At 34.9% G+C, this 25,564-nt stretch overlaps 3 protein-coding genes across 3 annotated transcripts; all 3 read right to left on the bottom strand.

Annotated features, from left to right (window-relative positions):
* Positions 1 to 2,061: 2,061 nt before the first annotated feature.
* LOC104904366 (hypothetical protein) lies at positions 2,062 to 5,907 on the bottom strand. Its single transcript, XM_010692595.4, has 2 exons — positions 5,638 to 5,907; positions 2,062 to 3,894 (listed from the first exon to the last, which is right to left on the bottom strand). Exon 2 carries the CDS (start codon positions 3,127 to 3,129, stop codon positions 2,293 to 2,295), a length of 837 nt encoding a protein of 278 aa, XP_010690897.1. The 5' UTR covers positions 3,130 to 3,894; positions 5,638 to 5,907; the 3' UTR covers positions 2,062 to 2,292.
* Positions 5,908 to 7,385: 1,478 nt separating this feature from the next.
* LOC104904365 (guanine nucleotide-binding protein subunit beta-2) lies at positions 7,386 to 14,848 on the bottom strand. Its single transcript, XM_010692594.4, has 6 exons — positions 13,858 to 14,848; positions 13,644 to 13,738; positions 12,091 to 12,515; positions 10,963 to 11,320; positions 10,423 to 10,536; positions 7,386 to 7,625 (listed from the first exon to the last, which is right to left on the bottom strand). Exons 1-6 carry the CDS (start codon positions 14,003 to 14,005, stop codon positions 7,590 to 7,592), a joined length of 1,176 nt encoding a protein of 391 aa, XP_010690896.1. The 5' UTR covers positions 14,006 to 14,848; the 3' UTR covers positions 7,386 to 7,589.
* A 2,431-nt stretch (positions 14,849 to 17,279) lies between these two features.
* Positions 17,280 to 24,629, bottom strand: LOC104904364 (glucan endo-1,3-beta-D-glucosidase). The gene is given in 6 exon segments (XM_010692592.4): positions 17,280 to 17,498; positions 17,500 to 17,620; positions 18,032 to 18,416; positions 19,174 to 19,500; positions 21,930 to 22,285; positions 23,954 to 24,629. Coding segments are annotated over 6 exon segments (1,773 nt in total). The 5' UTR covers positions 24,342 to 24,629; the 3' UTR covers positions 17,280 to 17,302.
* Positions 24,630 to 25,564: the final 935 nt, after the last annotated feature.

Genomic DNA, 25,564 nt, shown 5'->3' with positions numbered 1-25,564 from the left:
GTAATTTTAGGTTTAACAAAAAATCAATAAATTGGGTGTTTAGAGTCTTTTTGAGGCAACACGGTTGGTGTCAAGCACTCGGACTACATTGCAAGTCATATCGGTACCCCTAAGAACCTTTCTGGAGAAAAATATGACGGGTCCGAAAAAGTCCCAAAATGTCCGAAAAACAGCAAAGATTGAAAGTTATAATATACGCTTTCGGACTTTCTCGGTGCCCGAGCTACAGACGTCGTGGGTTGCCTGCTTGGGACATGGGAGGTAATTGGAAATCAGTCACACGGCTTGCAACGAATATATGAATGACTTTACGTTCATTTCGGGGTAATTTTAGGTTTAACTAAAATCAATAAATTGGGCGTTCAGAGGCTTATTGGGGCAACACAGTTGGTGCCAAGCACTTGTTCTACGTTACAAATCATGTCGGCACCCCTAAGTACCTTTTTGGAAAAAAATATGACTGGGCCCGGAGAAGTCCAAAAATGCCCGAAAAACAGCCAAAATTGAAGGTTATAATACACGCTTTCGGACTTTTCCGGGACCCGAGCTACGGCCGTCGTGGGATGTCTCCTCCGGACATGGGAGGTAATTGGAAAGCAGTCACATGGCTTGAAACCAATATATATGAATGTCTTTACGTTCATTTCGAGATAATTTTAGATGTAACGAATTATCAATATATTGGACTTTTAGAGGCTTTTTGAGGCAACACAGTTGGTGCCAAGCACTCGGGCTACGTTACAAGTCATGTCGGCACCCCTAATAACGTTTCTGGAGAAAAATATGACTGGGTCGAAGAAGCCCCAAAATGCGTGAAAAACTACAAAAATTGAATGTTAATACACGCTTTTGGACTTTCTCGAGGCCTGAGATCCGAATGTCGTGGGATGCCTCTTCGAGAAATGGGAGGTCATTGGAATGCAATCACATGGCTTAACGAATATATGAATGCCTTTACGTCTATTTCGGGGCAATTTTAGGCTACACGAGAAATCAATACATGCAGATTATGTGAAGTAGTCGGGGTACGTTACAATTAATGTCGGCACCCCTATATAAGTTTATGGAGAAAATTATGACTAGGCTCGGAAATGTCCCAAAATTCCCGAAAAATAGTCAAAATTGAAGGTTATAATACACGCTTCCGGACTTTCTCGGTACCCGAGCTCCGTACGTCGTGGGATGCTTCATCGGGACATGGGAGGCCATTGCAAAGCAGTCACATAGTTTTGAACGAATATATGGATGCCTTTAGGGTTCATTTCGGGACAATTTTGGGTTTAACGAGAAATGAACATTGGGGCGTTAGAGGTTTTTGAGGCAACATAGATGGTGCCAAGCACTCGAGCTACGTTACAAGTCATGTCGGCACCCCTAAGAACGTTTCTGGAGAAAAATATGACTAGGCCGGAGAAGCCCCAAAATACCCAAAAACCAGCCAAGATTGAAGGTTATAATACACGCTTTCAAACTATCTTGAGGCGCGAGCTCCGAACATTGTGGGATGCCTCCTCGAGACATGGGTGGTCATTGTAAAGCAGTCACATGCCTCCCCCACCCCCTTCTCATCGACGGATCTGAAACCTTCTCTTGTTTTCTCTGTCAGATAAACGAATTTATTTATGGGTTGCCTCAAATCGATTTTTGGGCTGTAATCCGACGGGGTGGGGTTTTTCAAAATGATTTATTATTGAGGGGTTATTTAAAATTCGATGGGGCTGCTAAAATTCGACGAGGGTGGGGGAGGGGGATGTTGGGGGTGGGGGAGGGGGGCTGCTGTGGTGGAGGAGGGTTGGGCTGGCAAGAGCGTTGCGGCGGTGGAGGGGAGGGGGAGAGGATGGCTGAAATGGCGGTGGGTGGGAGTAGGAATTTAAAATAAAAATAAAAGAGAAATAAATAAATTTAAAAAAAAAACTTTGCTAACAAATTACAAGTCATCTAGGTGTATTTGTGACGGACCTCCCAATAGTTGGGATTATACAGGAATAATCCATAAATTGGGGGTATTAAAATTGGACGGCAAAAGTTGGAGGTATTAAGATCCATTTTTCCTTTATAATATACTTCATAATAATATGTAATCATGATAATAATCAAACTGTGTCTCAGAGGCCGAAAACAAACAAACAAACAGGACAAACAATTAGGAAAGCAGTAATCCTTTTCTTTGTAATTCTATTATTGACTTTATACATTTTGTATAAATAGAAACTACTTTGTACGGATTATTTTTTTTTATGCTATATACATTCCTAAAATTGTCGAGGCAACTATAAGATAATAAGAAGATAATCATTTCCACTTAGCATAGAACTTCTCATCACCACACAACAACATTTTCTTCAAAGAGATGTTCACCTTCCTTTGAATCAAATGCATATGTCGAGGCACTATTCTCTTTCTCAAGCTAAAAGCAAAGTATTGAGGGAACTCTTTTAGTTCTTCAATACTCCTTTGCATCCCTTCCACCAAATACTCAACCTTAGGCCTCATGTTATTCTCAATACTATAACCAAATATAGCTGGCAGCCGAGCACACACTTTAATGGATTCTTCATATGTAAGCCCAACACTCATTAAGAACTTAACCTTTGTCTCGAACTTACTAACACGCGTATTAAGGAGGTGAGCATTGAGATTAGTCGGGGTGTTCAACTTCTCGAGTCCTATGCTTCGAAGAAATGCGAGTGTTGGCCTCAAGCAGTAGTCAACATTAGAGAACAAGATGTCAGGACAGCAAAGAACAAGTCCGCATGATTCTTGAGTAGATGCAGCAACATCAGTAGTCAAGAAACTGAAAACAGGTGCAATATCAGCTGGTTCAAGACTAGATGAAAAGAGTTTAGGGCAACTAGTAGACAGTTTTGGGATGTCAGTATCTGAAAAACCTTTAGATTTGAGGTAATTTATAATGGTGAGAATTTGATCCAAAGTCTCATGAGAGGGTGCATTGGTGGTTCTGGGATTGGTATCAATAATGCCCAGGTTTCTGAGGTAGGTTAGTTTTTTACGGTATGATGTGCGAAAGCGGAGAACAGTGGCAGGAGGAGGAGAGAGATACTCGTAGCTTGATGAAGTTTGAGGGTGTGAAAAGCAGACGGTAGGTTTCGAAGTGCAGGAGAGTAGCATTTCTGATTTTTCTTCAGTTGGAGTTGAAGACTTGAGTTATGGTCTTTCAGTGATTGAATATGATAAGATGATAAGGATCTGGTTGATACAAAGAGTTGTGGCCCTAGAAAATTGGCCTTTTGTGGATTTTCCAAAATGCTTTAGAATTATCTGAAATGCCAAAAAAAACATTAAACATCCATTGCCCTTGTTATATTTTTCATAGCTTGGTTAATATAGTTCGTTCAATGAGAAAGTTCTGAGTTAGAACACAAAGCCAGTTCTGGACTTCTTGCATTCTCTGCTTCTGGCCCCAATGATAACAACTTTTTTCTCGAGGTCGAGGGAGGGGGTGAGGGGTTGATCAACTAGATACAGGAGCCCAAATCTCCTTACTTCAACCCTGGATACATATGCTCTAAGATTATGTGTTAATTCAATCCACATTGTTTAGCAAACAAATTGGACCAACAATACCAAAATCTCGTTTCATTTTGTGCTTGTTTGTTCATTTTACAAACAAAACATTCCAAGCATCAAGGTTTACCATTCCTCGCAAAAAGATTTCACAAATGTCTAATTACAAATATTTTAGGCATGTAGTGCCACATAATGTTTAATCACAAGGTAAAATTTATTCAGCTACACAGCTACATTTTCAGGTGAGAATTTATTCAAAAGTTCCAACTTAGAAGAAACTAGGGTCAGATTCTCAGTAGTTGAAAAACACATCTACTTCAATAGAGACTCGTTACGTTTCTTCAGCTCCGCTGTCGGAAAAGGATCCTACATAAATCAGACAGAAGCTGAAGTAAGTTCATAAGCTATCCATTGAAAAAAATAGAAGTTGATACAATTTTACAGACCATTATGGTAAGCATGAAAGGCAAAGGAATAAATGATCACATAAGGATGTATTACGCATCAGAAGAATTCAAAAGGAAGACAATCCACTATGTTAAGTACATTCAGAGCAATAAACACTACTCTCTCCGAACCTAATCATTTGCTCCATCTGTTTTTCACAGTATTCAATCTTTAGTTACGACAAATCTAATAAGATCCAACATACCAACATGATAAGGTTTTTTCCATATATTGAAAGGATTTTACGGTCAAAGTTGGCGAGCTTTAACACTCAAAAAAGAAATGGAGCCAAAGATTAGGGACGAAGAGAGCATAAACATTGAGATATGACCACTGAACAGTAAAATCCTTAGATAGTGCTAACTGCTAAGCACTCATCAATGAAGACAAGATTATCCAGTTCGAAGACAAGATTTTATCCAGTTTGAAAGTAAAATTTTGTAGCATATTAAAACATTAACAAGAAGGTACCAACTTGGTAATGGTCTCATTAAAACCACGAAAGCATAAACACTAAAATCAACCATCATTTACTCTCAATACCATCCAAAAAAGTTTTCCATCGTCAAACAAGAGAAAATGTGTCTTAAATGAAATAAATTTTAAACCACAAACCAATAAGCATGATATATAAAAGAAAAGACAATCCTATTGAAAGTTAAAAAGCCAAAAATAATAACATGTCTATGCCTAAAACAATTTTGATGGACTCTTCAAGAAAATGAGTAGAATGTAACAGTCTCAACCAACTCTAATACTATGCTACCCTTTACTTGAAGCTAAAGATTTAGATATACTGTTCTCATTTTTCTCAACCCTCTATTCACATCAATCCAATGATAACATAAGCCATTAAGGCGAGTAGTAAGGTTAAATTAGGATAAATTCTCAATCAGATGAGAAATGTTTACGAAATTCAAATTAGCATCTGCCAGGAACACTGAGGATAAATCATCAAGAAAATATAGCAGGATAAGTGCTACCCAATTTGTGGTACAAGAAAGGGTATGGTAACCAATTTGCTACATAATTTTGTATAATTAGCCCAAATTATACCACTTGCATATACCAATTCGCCTTCTTGAATCGCAGTTCGTGTGCCGGTGTACGTTTAAACAAATTAGGTAGCATTGAGCAAGATTATGGTCCTCTGAACATTTATACTACTGTATCTAATTATCTACAAGCACGGTGAATAAAATTTCCATCTCAAATTTTCTGCTCTCTTCGCTCCAACTATCACGTAAACCAATAAGCTAAGTTAATCACCTAAATGAGTCTAAATAAATGAAATTACACAACCATAAAACCTTCCCATACCAAAATCATGAGTTTTTCACCCTACACATCAACATCAAATCACTAAAAATTCACATATCAACCCTAAAAATCAATTCTTTCAAATTTCAATCATATAAGACCCTCCAAAATAGAAGAATTTCAACAACACATCAATCAATTTATAGCTATTAGTACAAATAACAAATTCAAATTCAAATTCTTCAAATAATTACAACTTTTAGTTAGTATATAGCTAAAAAAATTCGACCCATTATAGAATTAACGTTCATTAAAGGAATTAAAGACATGAATAAAGAAAATCAATTGAAAAAGGGTAAAATCTAGGGCTTAATTAAATTAGAAAAGAGGAGAGAGACTGACTTTACGATAAAAGACGAGATTGCCGAGTGCGATTGTAGTGACGATTCCGCCGGTGATGAGCATGGTGCTGCTGAGCAAACTCCATTTTCTGTATATCATTTTTATCTTTCTCTCTCCTCTTTTTCACCTCAATTTTCTTTCGTTCTCTTTCCTATTACACTGCTATACCAGAGAATAGAGATGTTTTAGATGGAAAGTCACAAATTATAGGGATATTAATGGAGAAATGCCACTTCTTACCATTTGATTTTTTTGGCACAATGTATTAATCAAGTTTGACAAGTTTTCTCTCACTATTTTATTACGAGAAAAGAAATATAATTAGGTTAAATTTTGTTATAATCGTGTTATATCTAAAGGTTTGAATATTAATTTTTTTATAATTTTTACTTATATGTAATTAGATATATTAATATCCTAATAAATGTGTTAAAATACATAAAAAGGCAAATTGTGCAACTAAAATCACATAATTATATTTTCACTTATTTATTAGTCACAAATGAGAGTCAGTATATAAATACTGTATTATGTAGAAAAAAAGAAACGGACAAGGTGGTAAGTAAATGATTAGAGGTTTGTTGACAAATATGAAATCAATTTGTGTAGATTAAAAAAAGAAATAGAGAAGGTTATACTAACTACAATAAGTAGTGATCATAACCAATATTTGAAACCCATGTATTGCACAATTTATTTTTTCTTTATATTGGTTGTATTAATTTCTTAAACTTGAATTAAAGCAACATCACAAGACAATGAAGATCAAGTGGATAAAGAGTTAATCTCTTCAACTTTTTATTTTAAAGGCCACAAATTTATCTCACACAAATCTTAAGTGATGTAAGAGTAGGAAATTAAGTAAAACAAAGAATTGGCCTCTCTAGTTGAGTACTTTCATTAAGTCTTTGTTGAAGAATCTGGTTTGGCAGTTGCAGCTTCCATCGGAATCCCTCGGTCTAGGGCTGTTATGTTAGCTATATTTCCCGCTATCCGGTGAGAAAGAACCTTTTAACATGACTTGCGATCCTATTTTCCTTATGCATAAAAATGATCACAATGGAATATATGAAAACCGAAAAAATACAAAGTGTACATATTACAAAGAAACAAACATAGTAAAAATATTGTGTTATAAGGAATTTTGTGAAAAACTAAACAAAAGGAATTTGAAGCCATTCCTCTACAAATTTAAAGCCTAGTAAAATAAGTCCTAGTTAATGATAAGTTTCTATTTTGAAATATTACACCATATGGGCCGTACCACCAATTTCAAATATTACCAAACACCTTACCACAAGGACGCAGAGTGAGGGTATCACTGCCAAAACCAACCATAAGTCTCTCTACTAAGCCATTAACTTGTGCGCATTTTTTATACTCCTAGAAGCCTAGATCAAGTAGAATGCATGATGTATCCCACAAAAGTAAATGTCGAATAGCGTAGTTGAGAGTGAGGGATGACCTAGTTATTAGAGCTTCCCTCCTGATTCCAGAGGTCCTGGGATCGATTCTCACTCTTGGCAAGTTGAGATCATCCCTATCTCTCCAACTTGTCAAGGTTTTTCCTTTATTAAAAAAAAATTCTTTTAATAAACCATGTTAAGGTGGTACCCATGATCTAGGATCAAATTCCTCATACATCATCGTCCTTGTGCTCCCCATACACCTCCCAAAGAAAAAACAATCGTAAAAATATTTGCTTCAAATTTCTGCAGTAATCCAGGGATTCTTGGGACTTAAAAATCTAGAGGAAAATGGCAAATTCTCACAGCATTTCATGCCACAGATTCACAGCCTTGGAATAAAAGGTGAAAACTATAACTAAATCATTAGCATCTCCAAGAAGGTTTACAAGAAAAGAGTATTAATTTACAATATACTGGAGAGCAGCATGGAATAAGTTGGCTCAAATAATGAAGATTTAAGAGACCATTAGCTGTCAGTAGAGATTAGATTACCCGCCTATGACCTCCGAAAGCCCAAATCTGCGCAAACAGATAAGAAACTGAATGAGTATAGACCCAATTATTAATGATAAGTAGACTTGGCTAGACAAAAAATTGAATAAGCACAGACCTAATTCAGTAATTCCTAGCAATCAGAACAGAAACGCAATGAAAAATCAGTTGTAAATTCTTACTGCACTAACCGACAGATAATTGCCACGAGAAATCAATGTCCATCTACATGACATAGTTGCAGTCACCAGCCAGTGATTTCGAGTACACTCCCACCCCACAGAAGAATAAAATAAAAGAGGGCAATGAAGGGTACAGGAAAATTTTTGTAGAGAAAGCAAAGAACCTCTATGACTTCTCCAAAGTGGATGAAGGGCAAACAGAAACAAGTTATCAGGTTTTAAGAATGATGGTCCAATAAATTGCTGCATTATAAGGTAGATCATGTCTAATTGTAAAAAGTAACCACAACTATACACACATGGACAAAGGTCCCTGAACTCAGCAGTTACTGCCTTACTGGGTCCAGGGTCGAATATCATCAGTCTTGCGGGAAGCGACATGTATGGTGTAAATGATAATTTGCAAGAAGTCCTTCAAATTCAGTAAGTGTGATCATGGAACTATTCCTTCCCAAATATTTCAGACAGCCAGTTAATAAAAACCTTAAAAAAAGATGAAAAGACCGGCCAGATAGAAGAATAGCCAATTAAATCAGGCTAAGAATTGCCAGAGTGTCACTTCATTATGCTTTTTCTACTTTTAGTCTTAAGTGGTTGTTTGATACACAGGAAATTATGTAGGCAATAGAATTTCCCATGAATTTCAGATTTGGGAAGTTGTTTGGTTGACAAAACTGGCAGATGATCCGAACTTCATCTGGGTTCAAATCCTACTGAAAGGTCCAGGTGGGGCAAATGGGAGCAATGAAAATTCATGGGAATTTGAAATTCCCACAAAATGTAGGAATTTATTTACCTATCTTCCCCTTGGTCACTCACAATTCCTACATAAATTCCTATGAATTACAACTCCCCTTATGAGTACCAAACAATTTATTAGACTAATTCCTAGGAATTTCATAAGGGAATTAAATTTCCACAGATTGTACATTCCTATGGGAATTAAATTTCCATTGCATTGCAACCAAACAAGCACTATAAGTATAAGTGGGAGAGTAACATGCGAGTATATATATGTTGACTAGCTTGCTAGCATATTAATACTTGAAAGATTTATAGTCTTGCCTTCTTGAAACGAAGTATTGAGGGTCATAGACAGGCTCCTTTTTATGTTTGGGTGTAAATTGTCGTGCATGTAAGGGCTTGTATCCTATATGAGTATCATGGTAACTTGAAGTACACTATCATAGCTATATTCTAGTTGAACTAAAGGACCCGCAAAGATATTATAGTATTATACAGAAGTAACTGTTGTACTTGGGCAGGAAGGGTCTTTAGGCCTGGAACTGCAATGATATTTGATATTTAAGATGACTAGAAGCCTATGCAACATATTGTTGTTAAAAAATAACTCAGAACTTGTGAGGACCAAATTGGTGGTTCAAATATGTTAATAGTAGATAACTGTTGACAAATACACTGATGAACCATTTGTTAAGTGTTAATAAGTGATGGTAATGATACGTGTAATTTCATAAGAGAAGTCTCATGCATTGACCCATGTAATACAACTCCGTCCCTAAACTTGTGTCTAACTTCAGAAACCTTAATTACCACTCAATATCACCTCTAAAGTATTAATGAATGGTCATGAAAGTTACGAAGAAAAAGAGATATTTGGAGGTGGACAAACATCACCATTACAATTATTTATGACCGCCTACTTAACAGACCGTAAAGGTTATATGGGAGAATAAACAGCTGAGAATAGGATAAAACTTAGGTCAGTAGGCCAGTGACAAGAAGAGGAAACTTAAACACCCTGTCCCACCCCGGACCACAAACAACATGATACAAAGGAGTTGGCTGACAAAACTGAACATCATGCCTAGATCTCTAGTGTTAGATTGGAATTTCGCTGAAAAACAATGTTAAGCTGAAAACTGAAAACTGAAAACTTGCTCATTTTACAAATCTTTGCTCATTTTACAAATTTTTGCTCATTTTCAAATTCTTGCTCATTTCACAAATTTTCGCTCATTTTACAACTTTTTGCTCATTTTACAAATTTTTGTTCATTTTATAATTTTTGTTCATTATACGTGTTTGCTCATTTTTAAAAACTTTTGTTCGTTTTACATATTTTTTGCTCATTTTCAGAATCTTTTTGCTCATTTTAAGGACTTTTTGCTCATTTTCAGAAACTTTTTGCTCAGTTTATGATGCAGTTTTCAGCATGAGTGGTTTTCACGTGATCCTATTCCTATATATATATATATATATGTATATATATATATATATATATATGTATATATGTATATTTATATATGTATATATGTATATATATATATATGTATATATGTATATATATATATGTATATATGTATATATGTATATATATATATATGTATATATGTATATATATATATGTGTATATATATATATATATAGGATGATAAGGTGGCTGATCCAATGTTGGGTTGACCTATCTCAGGATACCTAGCAAGTCGGAATTGGGCCTAGGAGTGACTATAATAAAAAGAAAACAGAACAGTCATGATGGGAAGAAGAGCAAGATCAGATAGTGTAGCAAATTAGCAACTAGTAATAGATCAATCATGATCTATACAATCTGATCATTCAACAGAGGGGACACACAAATACATATATACATATATAATATACCGTATATATAGACTAACCTTTAGGTTTGTGTCATAACTTCCAGTGCACAGGGCGCTCCCATCAGCTGACAAACCCAGACAGCTAATTCTTCCAGCATGGGAGTTTTGAAGAGATCCTAAATCCAGAACCACCTACAGTAACAAGCACAGCATGATTTCCTGCCACATTTTGACTAAAATCTTTTGAAATATTGAGATTGCACTCAGAAGCATCAACAGCAGATGGGTTAGATTGCCCTCCTAGCAGACTGAGGTAGGTATGCAAAACAAATAAAACTCTTTTGTTAAGGATGTATAAAGTCAGCAGTCACAACACTACATCAAAACTCATAATCGAAACTGGGGCCTGGCAATACTAAATTTACAGTTGACATTCAGGCAAATGTTTCCATCAACAGTTGAATCATTTTTTATTCGGTTCGATTTATGGTCCCATATTGATCTTTTATATGGTCTATGCAAACGAGTTAGTCAAGACTAGGCCCTTAAAACGCTCATTTACATGATACACTTCAGTGCAAAATGCAAAATATGTACATGGACAACATATATTCATACCTGTGCCAGTAAAGTGTCCCAGACATAACAAGCACCATTTGAATAGCCAGCAAAGAGAAGCCTTCCAGATACAGAGAAAGCGATGGTTTTAACCTGAGGAACTTCATTTTCACCATGTGGTTGGTAGTATACTTGAAGTTGATGGCCAGTACGAATGTCAAACAATCTGCATGTGCCATCATCTGACCCAGTGCCAAATCTGTTACCATCTGGGAAAAACTTAACAGCATTTACATCTCCCTCATGGCCATAAAATGTTCGCACAGCACGACTTGCAACACGAGTGTCCCACAATCGAGCAGTCGAATCACACGAGCCAGATACAAACATTTTATTGTTTGCTTTACTAATAGAAAGGCTGAAATATAGAGAAGAAGTAATCATCTGTAACAATATAGATAAATAAAAACGCTGCATTTTATACCAAATAATCTATAAATTATCGCAGTGGAAATAGTGAACATGTCAGCAGACAGCTGGGATTTAGCTTACTTGGAAGACTATAAGTGACAAATTATCAAACTTACAGTTTATTATATAGAGCAATTTAACATACTACATAAACAGGAGCAGCAAATCTTGATAATATCACACATTTATAGTACAAGAGGGTGAAATAAACACGTGATATCAGAAAGTCTTGTGATATAACTTGAAATATAATAGCTTATGTTTGTGTATTGAGCAGAAAACAACAAGTATAAAGCACAAAAGACAATTATGAATTGCTCATTCTTATTTTCTGGGTATTTGACATAAAATAGTACTTCAGAAAAATAATCTAATATGCTTAAGGTATATTTATAAGCTGATTCATCTAATTATCCACACAAAGCAAATATCAGCATAAAAAGCTAAAGCTTGACTGCATTTTCTGGCATGTTGGTGTTGATAGACCACAAAATCTATCGACAATTATTTAAACAATGCAGACAGCAGGTGCAGTACATAAGAATGCTGAAAGAGACTACGAACACTCCGAAGAGAGAATGCAGAGAAGAGCTGAAGAAAATACTTCACCGTGGAAGCACCAACAAGCACATACATTGAGTAACAAAACACTTTAATCATACTAACAAAAGTGGGGTAGAAGTCGGCTATACAGAGTACAAAATTCTACTGGAGTACCTCAAGACATCAGAAGTATGGCCAGATTGAAATTCACCTCCAAAGACAGATGTTCTTAATCCTGTAGTTGTATCCCACAAAATGCAAGTTTGGTCACCGGAACTGGTAATCAAGTGGGCGTCTTCATCTGGAATGTATTGACAGCATGACACATACCCCTTGTGCCCGCTAAGAGTTTTTGAAACAGGCAGGTTTCCTTCTCTGTCAGTGGGAGAATTAAGGTTGAATATTGAGCAAACGCTATCAAGGCCTCCACAAGCAACCGATTGACCAGTAGGAGAGAAAGCACATGTCATCACCCACGCACAAGGAAGCTTAATAGCATGAGTTTTCTGGCTTGTTAGGGCATTCCAAACTATCAACCTCCCGTCTTGAGAGGCACTAACAATCCGGTTTCTCTCGGGGGTCCAATCCAATGAATACACCTAACATGTTTCTTATAAGTAATTGCAATTTCAGGATTGAAAGAAAAAGAAAAGTGATGCCATAACAAAATGCAGTTCAATAATCTTTGGCAGTTACCTCATCACATTCAATTAGGCACTAAAAGCTAATTTAAGAAGCAAACAATAGCTGAGTTCACTCAGCTGCTTGTTGAAGAATGCTTATATACTAAGAGCTTCCATGACATAAGTGTCTCTCTGTCTAAAGCACTCTTCTACTAGAACCCTCGCCTCTCCTGCTATTAGGAAAAAGAAAGTGGGAATTCCTGAGAGGCTGACAGCATATTATGTCACAAAGCTGCATTCTCTTCCCCTTATCTAAACTTATCTGAACGCACTAGCCTCAATTAAACTTATTTTAGCTCCACTAGAACTTTTTGTAGTTCAGAATGAATTTGGGTAACCCTTATTAGCCCAAAATTTAACTAATCTAAACTTACTATCCCCGAACTTATTAGAAATTCTGGAATAAGTGAACATAAGGTGAGTACAATACAACCTAAACGAGTACTGAGCACAGAGAGGCTCTAAGCAGGCATTCATGTGATATGATTCTCAACATGACAGAGTTGATCTGCAGGAAGACTCCCTCTGTGCAATGTCTGCAGTCTGGACATAACACAGAAGTACTCACATGACCCATTTGAATAGCCTTCTTATTAGAATCATGCATTATATTCCATCCACTAGATCATATCTTTTTATTTTCAGATCATAAGTCATTCTATAATATCAACGCAGCATATAAAAACTATATAACTAACTACAAGATTCTAAGCTACTTTACATTACCGATACAATATTTTTAACATCGATTTCCATCGCTCATATAATCATAACTAAATTTAACCGAATTCTTAGTACATGTAAAAGTCATTAAACTACCACACAATTTAAAAGCCACGATGTATAAAATCTGATAAAGTGAGTTTGACAATCTCAGCACCAATCTCACAAACTAGAGTATATCAGATTAATTTCATTAATATTCAAATGATATTTACTCATTATTGAAGTCGAATGTGGCATCAAATATCATAATTTTTTCTAGAAACTTTCCTTAAATACTAGCAATAAAAAAAAAAAAAAAAAAAAGGAAAAAAGTACTACCTTTCCTGAATGACCCTGCAATGTTCTACAGCACACAAGATCTGTCTGTCCAAAGCTCACAGTCGCCTTCCCTTGCGACGCCGCAAAACTCGCAACTGCCAATAAAATAAAAATAAAATATCAACAAATTTTCCTCAAAATTTCCTACAAAAGTTTTTTTTCCCTTTTTTTTAGAAAATCATAGATTTCATTACAGGAAGAGAGAGAAAAGAACCATCAGTGTCAAGAAGATGACGACGTCGTTGCTTCAACTGCTCTCTAAGAGAATTAACTTGTTCAATTGCAGCAGTATGTCGCTCTTTCAACTCCGCCACAGACATTTTCTCTCTCTTCTCATCCGCCGTCGCCGCAACCGCCGCCATATTTCGTGGAATTTGCGCCGCAAACACAATCACAAATCTAGTATCTCGGCATTGAAGAAAATACCTCTTTATATATATCTAAAACCCTAATTTTCCGTCCAAAATGTGCCGAAATCAGAGAAGTTAACAAAAATTGCTCACAACAGTAGCACAAATTCAATCTCACAATGAACACTTCCTGAAAGAATCACAACTCAATGAAATTTACACCACAAAATTCATAACAATAGCAACACTAACGAAAGCTTCATATTCGAAGTGCAAACCCTAATTTGAAGTAAAAAAAATCGGCGAAATTGGGGATTTCTGTAGACGAAAATGAAAAATAGCAGAAATTTGATTTTTCAGCGCTTTTTCGAAGAAACAAAAAATGGATGAATATTTTAAGTTTCTGGAAAAATGTTAAAGTAGGAGAGAGACAAATCTAAGCGTGGATGGAGAAAGATGAAAGTAGTGGAATTTTTCGTCATCGATATTAGAGAGAAGAGGAGAGAAAAAGAGGAGAGAGAAAGAGACTGTGTTCATTTTTTTGAGAGATGATTATTATGATTAGCTGACAAAGTTATGAAGAGAAAGTTGACTGAAAATATATGCCGCCATGGGACCCACTTTTTTTTTTTTTTTTTTTGGTGTGTGACATGGATGTAAGTGTAAGAAGTGACGTGGAGTATCTACTTGGAAAAATATAAGATGATGACGGTTCTGAGATGGAAAGCGATACCACTATTCCACCACTTAACTTCTGTCACTTACCTGTTATACGTTGGATAAGAAATAGTAATATGCTTCTGTATATGCAAATACTGCATTATAATATACTCTATCCGTCTTTAATATTGTCTCCAGTTCACAATAAATGAAATACTTTTCATATTTAGAATAATTACAATAAGTGAAATCAAACTTCATATAGTAAAAAAAGTTCACTTATATTACAAATAGGCAAAAGCTAACGGACGCTCCGAGGGTGTTAGATAAGAAATATATTGTTCTACTTAATTACTCATGTTTATATAAAATAATATCATACTGTGTGATTCAAAGCAATGCATTTAAATATTTTGCATTGAATTTAAATTTTTTTTCTTTTCCTTTTGAAAAACATATATGTTTTGCTTTGAAATTATATATTATTCTATTATTTTGTATAAATATGAGTAATTATGTAGAACAATATATTTCTTATCTAGTGCTCGAGGATTCCGTTAGCGAGATCGTTACAAATATACCACCAAAAAGTAAGAGGAAACCACAATTTCAATACTTTTTCACTCTACTTTATTGTGGTCCCAACGTTCTCTCTCTAAATTCCTTGGTAACTCCTCACTTTCTCTATGTTTCACTTATTGTGAAACTGAAGAAGTATTTGCATTATTGTAGACACAAGTATATAGGTAGTCTAGGATATTAGAAAATGTGTGGTTAGCAAGTTAGGATCATAATTTTAAGGGCCTGTTCTCTTCGGCATAAAACAGCTGAACTGAACTGAACTGAACTGAACTTATCAAAGCTGAACTGAACTGAACTGAACTTATCGGAGCTGAACTGAACTGAACTGAACTTATCAGAGCTGAACTGAACTGAACTGAACTGAACTGAACTGAACTGAACTGAACTGAACTGAATTGAATTGAATTGAATTGAATTAATTGAATTGAATTATATTACATTGAAATAAATTGAATGTAATAAATATATAAATAATATTTTAAACAATAATAATATGAATATTAAATAATAATTATAATGATAAGTAATAATAATGAATAATAATAATAGTAGTATTTTGAATATCTTTAAATGATAGTTATAAATAAATAATATTAATAATCATAAATTAATAATAATAATAATAATTAATGATAGTAATGATAATTAATAATAATTATTTTATATTATTTGTATTAATATATTAATACTTGACGATGATATATAATAACAATAATATCTAAGAAGTAAATTAATATTACTATTTTAATAATTAGATTTAATAATTTAAAAATATTTAGTAATAAAAATAATGATTGGGTTGGACCGCGAAAATTACATCATAAACCGTCTTGACGCGATTTGATTGGTTTATGGGCTAAAAAAAGTGGGTTTATTTGTGCTTTGACCTAAACCATGTTCCTCCTAATAATAATAGTAATAATAATTAGTAAAGCTATAATAAAAAAAATATATAGAAACAACAACAACAACAATAATAATAATAATAATAATAATACTTAATAGTAATGATATATATTTAATAATAATAATAATAATAATAGTAATTAGTAAAATAAATTATACCAACATAATAATAATAATATTTAACAAAATGGTTATAAAAGAATAGAGCTGAACTGAACTGAACTGAACTGATCTGAACTGAACTGAACTGAACTTATTGGAGCTGAACTGAACTGAACTGAACTTATTGGAGCTGAACTGAACTGAACTGAACTTATTAGAGCTGAACTGAACTGAACTGAACTGAACTGAACTGAAAATAAGCTGAGGAGAACAGGCCCTAAGTGGTGAATTGTGATAATTGGTAATAAAAATTTACGAAAAAAATTAAATATACATACCATAAATATCAACATGAGATTCCATCAACAAAATTACTTATGAATTTAATTATATACTGTCTATTATTACTACTATTTATTATCTCCTACCAAAACAACCATAAAAAAAACTACTTAATCATTAAATCATGTAACACTATCCACTAGGAAAGAATATGGTGGGGGTGGGGGTTGGGGTAAGTAAATGCCTAAGCATGTCAACTCAAAATCTCAAAGTCAATACAAGTATATTCATATATTCTCAACTTGGTAGTCCAATATTGACTTTGATTGAATGGTATCATTCAATAAGGTGGGGTGGGTATTTCATAAGACATAGAATACAAAATGGAAAAGATAAATCTAGCTGATTGTGATGTAAGTAATTTGTTAGCTTTCATCACATCCACATATAAGACTTAATAAGAAATCTTTACCAAAACACTCTTTAGGAGGGTTCAAGACGAATACATTCATCATACATCAGGGTATATCATGCGCATGATACATCCAATGTTATATTTTGCTCATTTGCTCATTTGCTCATTTGAGACTCTAAATGAGTAAACGAGCAAAAAAAAAAAAAAAAAAAAAAAACTTTAGACGTACCATGCTCATAGTACACTCGAGAGTATGATAAAGTTGTTGTGGTCGTAAAGGACTAAGAGGTAAGATATTCCGGTACACAACTTTACAACCAGATACCAGTGTTCTTAATAAGTTCAGAACTAGAAGTATAAACTTATATATATGCAGCTGGAGAAATTTCAGTCACAAGATAGTTCATATAGTACACATTTGCAGTAAATTCTTCCCCGATGGGAATGAGGGGACGAACGACGCTGCGAACTGCAAGGCAAAGGCGAGAGAGAGAGCAATATGCAACATCTGAGACTTTGAGACAGAGGAGGTCTACAATTTTAAGGAAGAAAGATGATACATAAACAACACCACCAAAACCAGTGCCAACTAAAAGAAACTCTTGTACCAGGAGCTTTATCCTTGCCAACTAAAGATAGTCTGGCCTTCCCATCACCAGGATAAACACAAGAACCATAACCTACAAAAGAAATTCATAGAAGGATTGGCATTAATATTGTTTAAAAGAATGCAATTAAGAACATAAGCATTATGTATTTAGGTGGATACGATTCATTGCTAACAAGCGGAAAATTCATTGTTACAACGAAATTATGTTTCATCAACTGTTAATACAAAAATGAAGTTTTGGGGATTTTCCTTGATAAAATAGTTTTTTTTTTTGACATTTTCCTTGTAATAATTGCAGGAGTACACTCCAAAGTGACATAGTTGGTTTTTTTCTTGTGTGATTAGGATTGTCTCAACTATTGATTAACTTGGAAAGGTTTCAACTTTTAGGGGTATCAAGTGAAAAGCTTGACATGAATAAAATGTGTGGAGAAAATTTTCTCAAATAAGTTTTAGATGGTGAACTGATACTAAAGCTTACTAGGATTAGTGGATGTAACTGTTGCTGTCTGTGAGAAATCACAGCTCCCAGGAGTCCTGCCAGCCGTCTGATATAAGAGATTCATCGCATATGCGGCGTGAGAAGCCACAGTGTCGGGATCATGGCAGGGCCCACCAGCTTGCAGTTTGCTGCAGTCAACACCATGTCCACAAGCATAGTCCAGATTGGCCTTCAATTGGGCATCTGAGACACCTTTCTTTGGCACACACCATGTTCCTGAAGATGATTTTGGAGACGGAGTCACTGGTGCTGTTGGAGTCATCACTGGAGCTGATGGAGTTCTCGAAGGAGCTAATGGAGTTGTTGACGGAGCTGATGGAGTTGTTGATGGCGCTGGACTTGTTGAAGGAGTTGTTGTTGGTGACTATAAAACATACACACCAATTTTGCTGAACTTAGTAGGAGAAATTTCTAGTTGCTACTCATTACAACAGAAATTAGACTATGGCTTTCAGGCTTTCAGAATGTATAACCAGAAAATAAGTTGGACATGACTTAATAACTTAATTTTTGTGATTCTTTTGACCTGAATTCTCATGTTGTTGCTGTACTTGGAATGGTTAAGCTTCACGTTCCAAACAACATCTAACCCCTCTCAGTTCTTCTTTTCGGCAAAAACCCCCATGCAAAACAACAAGCATGTTCTGTCTCACTCTCCATTTATATAAAAGCTTTCAGTTTATGCGAGTTTAGAAGTTCCAAAAAAATAAGACCCTGTTCTTTATCTATTTCTTTTTGTTTTAAGTTCCAGTTTAATTGTTTTAGTGAAAACTAAAACCAAAAACATATACACATGACTGCAAGTAAACCTGTATTTGTAATGGCATAGAAATCTGATATCTCAGGTTACTGTAATACTAGACAGAATACAGCACATAACAATAACATAAGATGCATATGATTCAGACAAATCACTGCAAGTTGAGTTAGCCACCATTTATCCTGGTAGAAGATTCATCTACTGACGAGGAAATTATGTTTCAGCAACTTACAATCTTGATAGCAAATTATATCATGAAATGACCAAACAATATCCAACCACATGCTTAAGCTACTTCTCCAAGCTCGATTTTTTCAGATACGTAACAATAAAAAAGCCACTATAATGTTGATTGTCTCACCTGGCTGCTACTCTTGGAGAGATCAAGATCATACGTCATGGACAAATCGGGCTTATAAAGACCAAAATACCTCTCAGAAGCTGCACCGGGCTTCAGATCCTCATCATAGAGAGCAAAGATGTATGTATCTACTGATTTCCCAGGCATCAATGGGGTCCCAGCCATAGATCTGAGGTGTGAAATCAGGCCTCCATTATAAGCCTTTGCATTTTCAATGCTAGGACCAACTTCATTGCTGTCCCCATGGTACGGCCACCCAGTTTCAGCGACCACTATCTCGGTGTCCTTGTATCCCATAGCTTTAAGGGCAGAATGTATTGCATCAACCTGAAATTGTCAACTAGTTAATCGAAAATAGTACAACCACTACTGCTAGTCCACTACTAATACTAGCACTATTAGGGTACTCAGTATAGTCATTTCACCTTAACTATCTGTGTTTGATACTCAAAAATTTGCATAGGTATCAACACTTACAATTTATTTGGGGAACAGACAAGCAAATTTTTCATATATTGGCTTAGTTTGGAACCTGGACGCGTACTCGTATGCAACATCTGTAGCCAAATCCAAGTAACATAAATTTAGGGAGAAATATTATCATCTAAATCAAACAATAGTCCTAATTACTCCACTACAATGCCCAGACTCATCTACGAGTGTCAGAAACGAGTATGGGTGTCTGACATGGAAAATTCTAAACTTGAAGATGCAGGAACATGGTTACAAGTGTCCAAAGTTATGACTGCTAACAAGTGGACAAGGATACCTTGCTTTGTTATACAAGTTCCCGCCTTCGTTTATATTTAATTGGGAAACTTGTATTCTTAGACGAATTATGGGAAAGCTGACCACATGAAGAAGTCGTTGTGCTAATCAACAAGCTGGGACCTACCATTAACGGGAAATGGATCAATTGTTCCAGTTTAGAAAAGGCACCCTTATACGGTAAACCGAAATGTAGAGTTCCAAGCATCATAGGCTCCGTTACTCAAGAAACCTTACGGATCATGGTCGAAAATGACGAAAATACTGAAGGAAACAACTTGGAAAGCAGCTCAACAAATAGTAGAAAAAAGCTATGATATACAGAGATTTTTAAAAAGAATCTCGTTTTCAAAACAAAAACTATACTTTTCCATAATGCAACATTTTCTTCTTTTCTCCCTCAAACGGGCCATGAAGTAGGACATAAAGAAAATTTCGGTCTGAGTTGATTGCACTACCCCACTTGGCCCAGCCTGTAATCAACCTTAAATAAGACACATCAAACTCCATAAACAAAGCAGTCACCTCATGGATGCTTAGACATTAAGGCATTCCTAAAAGACAAATGCACTAATGCAGCAAGCTAAATTATTAAGCTGTACTGTGATGGAGCAGTAGAAAGACTCGAAAAGAAAAGTAGATGCCGCTGCAGGTAATTTCAAAGGCATTAGATCGAGTCTTTCATGTAGAAGAGGCAATTGGTTGACATGAGATCTATAACTTCTCAAAGGAGAGTTCATACTAAAAAAAGCTAGATCGAAAAGTACTTATTGGTGTAAGATTGTTCAATAACACTACATGGCAGAAAGACAATGAGTAAGCATTGCATATATTAAAACAAATGGTATAGTAATCATAAGCCAAGCTGTTTTTTCATTTTTTATGATTCAATGATTAATATTGGTCGAATTATAACTCTATCACAATTCACAGCCAATACTTTAGTGAAGGTTTGTTAAAGCTAGACAACACTAGCCTAAATAAACCTTTGTTAAAGCTATTTTAACAGCTATCTGTGTCGAACAACTTAGTGGGGTGAAAGGCTTGATTTGGTTGGGGAAAAGGTGAAAGAGCCATATTTATGTTAAACTGTTAGCTTTTCTAGTCTTTGGTGTTTTCTGATCTCTTTAACTGCAAAAAGAAGAATAAAGAAATCCAGAAATGGAAAATGATTCCAATTTCAAGTTACAAATTAAATCCACTCACATACTTTTTGTCGCTGTTATAGATTATAACTTCATAACAATTTTTATTCTCAGAAATCGAATTATTCATTGACTCAAAGGAGAGTTCATACTAAAATTGTATGTTCAAGATATTTCAGAACGTGAAAGTTTTACCTTAACATGAACACATCTGTCCTATATTAATCGATCATTATAAAAGACGCGTATAATCATCTCTAGATGATGATGCTATTACAGAAAATACTGCATGCCTTACTATAATTGGTTAATGCATAAGTATAACAAAGCCTACAATAATGTGCATAAGTAAGATTAGCTTGGACCTTATGGACTCCCAGCAGAAGAATATTGGTTTATTTCACCAATCTCAAATTAGGAATTTAATATTATAAGTTACTCCTATTACATTAATCCACAAGTTCATCCAATCAGTCATCACATTAATCCAAAAGTTCATCTTTCCTATGTGTCTCAGTATACGTGTCGCAATTCTTTTCTTCCTGATTAAGCTCATCTTAAGAAACTTGACTTGTATGATATCATTACTCAAATAGTTGAGCAGTATAAATCAAACTATACATGATTGATGAAGAAATCAATTATAAAGAGTCACTCTAGATTGGAATAAAAGGTTTTTGACTCTTTTCAATAACGCAACTACACCAATCATGAACTTGTGAAGCATGACATAAGAAGAACAAAACATGTGATGAAACAATCAAACTATGAAGAGCCACATATAAGAGACTAAAAAATATACCAAAATGACCCATAACAAACACACAAGAGTTTTCCACTCACCTGGGCATCAAACATGTTCGTGTACTTGATATTACTTCCTGAGTCAACCCGGCCTGCATTGGGCTGAAAGAGGCAAAATGCAAGAGTGTCGGGCCTTGGGTCGCTCTGGTAAGCGAAAAACGGATAAGGATTGATGGTAAATGGGGACCCGTTTTCTTTTTGGAACTCAAGTAATTTTTTCATGAAGTCTACCAATTCTGAGTTGAATGCCCCGGATGATGGCGGATCAGATTGACCCATTACTGCCATGGAATGCACTGTTGAGACCTGTATCTTCCCCCCTAGTTTTGCAGCATTCAGGGCGTCTTGTATATTCTGCATTGCTGGTACTAGCTGAGATATCAAGTTCTGATCCCCTGCATAACATAATTTGCTATAGTAAACAACAACAGTTACAGTCTTCCGGACCAACAAGTGCTTGGATTAGCCTGTAAAGGGATGTTCTAACTTAAGGGTATGTTCTCTTCGGCATAAAACAGATGAACTAAACTGAATTGAATTAAACTGAACTGAAATGAATACTGATATGCGAGAGTAAAAGTATTGTTCGGAGCAGAGCTGAACTGAATTGAATTGAATTGAACTGAAAATAAACCGGGGAGAACAGACGCTAACTAGAGCGAGGTTCCCGGTTGGACCACGGAAATGCAACACCACGTATTGGAAGAGCTTTACCTTCAATATGCCTGGATTACCAAAAAATTTCAAATTTTTTCTTTTTGAGAAATTTCTCGATTTTTCCTATTTTTATTTTTTTTGTTTTGGTAATTTACTAACCCAAACATGCTCAACCCTCATTAGTTACGGGGTAAGAAAGGAATCCCAACTCATAAGGAAACTTCTAAAGACTGGATTTCTCATTTTGTCATGGATTATCTTAAAACATACCAAAGAACTATTAACTTTTCGTCTACAAAGCTATTATAATTGCAAGATACCATTTCAAGTTGAGAATTTCTTCCTTCCTTCCTTCCTCCTTTTCTATCTATCTTACACCCTTTTTCCTCCATTAAGGCTATTGATTACTTAATTGAGTAACACAACAAATTCGCTTTATACTTTTAACCAAGACAAGATTAGTTTAAGTTAAAGCATCATGGAATAAGTGAGCTTTACAGAACTAACAACGAACATCCCTTTTTTCCTACATCATGTTTATGGCCAAAAATTTCACTTTAATCTCCTAAATCTATATTGTAATAAGTTATTAAATAAATTAAATTGATCCCAATTTATTTCCTCATATTATAAACAAATTATTCAATTATTATAACAAATTAATCAGCCTTAAACAGCTGAAATGCAAAAATTAATGATGTTACAACAAAAACTACAACAACCCAGTATCTCTCAAGATTATTAGAGAACATTTTCTAACAAACCGTTTTATAATAAAAATTATTCTTAATAGCAGCAATTTGTTCAAAATAAAATCTAATGACTAACGTTGTATATACACTATACTATGATTTCACAAAAAAAAAAAAAAATAGTATACTATGTGGCGCACCAACTATAATTAGAATACTAGAGACAAACAGGGAAAATATAATATTTCCTCCATTCTTATTACTCGCAACGTTTTTCTTCGCACAAGATTCAAGAAAAGGAGAGTGATATAAAAAAGAAAGAAAAAATATATATTGTCAAATTATTGCAAATAACAGAAAATTGCGAAAAAACAGAGGAAATGTTATTTTTAATTACTCGTAGCGTTTTTTTGGCACAAGATTCAAAGAGGGGACAGAGATATAAGAAAGAGAGAAAGAGAATGTATTTCTAAATTATTGCAACTTTGCAAGTAATAGAGAATAGTAAAAAAACAAGGAAAATATAATATTTTCTTCATTTTTAATTACTAGTAGCATTTACCTTGGCACAAGATTCAAGAAGAGGAGAGAGATATAGAAAGGAAAAAAAATATTGCCAAATCATTACAAGTAATAGAGAACTGCAAAATATAAAACGTGTTGCGAGTAAAAAGAAACGGAGGAAGTAGAAATAAAAAGCGAGCAATAACCAACCTGAGGAGATGACTTCATTACCAACAGTAATAAGGATGATCTTACTATCAGGAAAAGCCAAGACATTAGAGTTAATCCATTGAGTGGCATGACTAGGATCAGAAGCAAGAGCAGGAATATCACCATTAGCAGCACCAATAACAATGCCAATACCAGTATTAGCAAGTGCCTTTATAATAGCAGGATCAGCTCCATAAAGCCTTACTTTCGAAAACGGCGTCGATTTCAATAGCTTTGCTGTTGTTTCTGGTGGCGGAAGGTTGTCCGCCACCTCGCCGTAGTTTATTCCTAGGAAGGATTGAGACTTTGCTGTAAGAAAACAACATAGGAGGAGGAGAGAGAAAAAGAAGAGGAGTTGAAGTTGAGGAAGATGATGGTTTTTTGCCATTGCTTGCCTTGTTTGGTTTTCTCTTGCAATAGATTCTTGTTTGTATAGTTACCCGCGTCTCTAGAGCGTTAGATAAGATAACTAATAGTGAAAATATTAAATGAATCTGAACGTTAATTATATCGATTGACGCGTGATTTTGAAATTCAGTGCAAGACTTAGTTTTTGGTACGGAAAGATATGGTGAGAAAAGAAATGATGTGAAAGATTGATAGTTTGGTAATGAAATGGTAAGGGTGTATAAATACTAACGATTCTTGAGGGATTGGGAAGTTTTGGGGGTTCTCTTTTTATTCCTACTTTATTTTGACTCTTATTTTTTTATATTTGGATGTGTAGATAAAGTGATGAATTTTGAAATAATGTGGGACTCTTTCTCTTTGTTAAAGTAAGTTGATGAGTAATTTTGGATTAAACGGTCGGATTATTAATATGAGATGACGTTTTCCTAAAGTTTAAGAGCGACTCTTTAGTCTTTACTCTTGATATCTTATGTCTAAGACAAACAGAGCTGTCTCACAATGAGATAGTTTAGCTTTGTAAGAGAATTATCTTACAAAAAATGTAGTACTACTTTGTAACATAATAAACTTGCATAACAATTTGCACACAAAATCAGAAATATTGTAGGCAGTTTATATATACATGCCAAAGTTAATCATAATCTACTACGTGATTTTTGTTTTGAGAGCCCCCATTGAAGATTACATGATAAGATGAAGAGTATTGTTAGACCAAAACCTGTCGCAGGTTAACTCGATTTAGATTTGTGAATAGACAGTTTGAAAGCATGATCGAATTTCCAATTTTAAAGTTGGAAGGTTCTTTCCTTACCACTAGACCAAGCTTAGCTTAATACTACTAACTTTTATAAGCACTTCAGAATCATATTATCTAGATATACATATTGTTAGGCACTTTTATTGTATACTTATTTTTAATATAATTCATTTTACATAATTTTCACTACTCCTAATAAACAATTTTAAAATTGTCAAAGAAAAACAAAGGGATAGGACTAAGGAGCATATACTAGCTGTAGATGATTCAATTTTGAGATGAATGAGGTGGTTGAATATTTTGAGAAGGGGGACCACGTGTCGTATACGTTGGAGTAAACGTGCTGTCAAGGGGTGGAAATCCTAAACCTCAAACTAGTAGTACTTCCAAAGTTCCAATGCGTAGATGGTGGACAGAGGTGTAGGATGAGCATCCTACACCAG

The sequence above is a fragment of the Beta vulgaris genome, chromosome 9 (assembly GCF_026745355.1).
Source record: "Beta vulgaris subsp. vulgaris cultivar EL10 chromosome 9, EL10.2, whole genome shotgun sequence".
Classification (NCBI taxonomy): Eukaryota; Viridiplantae; Streptophyta; class Magnoliopsida; order Caryophyllales; family Amaranthaceae; genus Beta; species Beta vulgaris.
Note: the sequence above shows the minus strand (reverse complement) of the source record. Positions and strands in the feature narration are given on the sequence as shown.

What these genes read in the sequence shown, in the direction of transcription:
- LOC104904366 (XM_010692595.4), bottom strand. Translation starts at nt 3,129, where the DNA reads ATGCTACTCTCCTGCACTTCGAAACCTACCGTCTGCTTTTCACACCCT.
- LOC104904365 (XM_010692594.4), bottom strand. Translation starts at nt 14,005, where the DNA reads ATGGCGGCGGTTGCGGCGACGGCGGATGAGAAGAGAGAGAAAATGTCT. An exon ending in TGCAGGGTCATTCAGGAAAG is followed by an intron (nt 12,516 to 13,643) that starts GTAGTACTTTTT and finishes GAAACATGTTAG; the next exon opens with GTGTATTCATTGGATTGGAC. An exon ending in GGGACACTTTACTGGCACAG is followed by an intron (nt 10,537 to 10,962) that starts GTATGAATATAT and finishes TTGTTACTGTAG; the next exon opens with GTGGTTCTGGATTTAGGATC.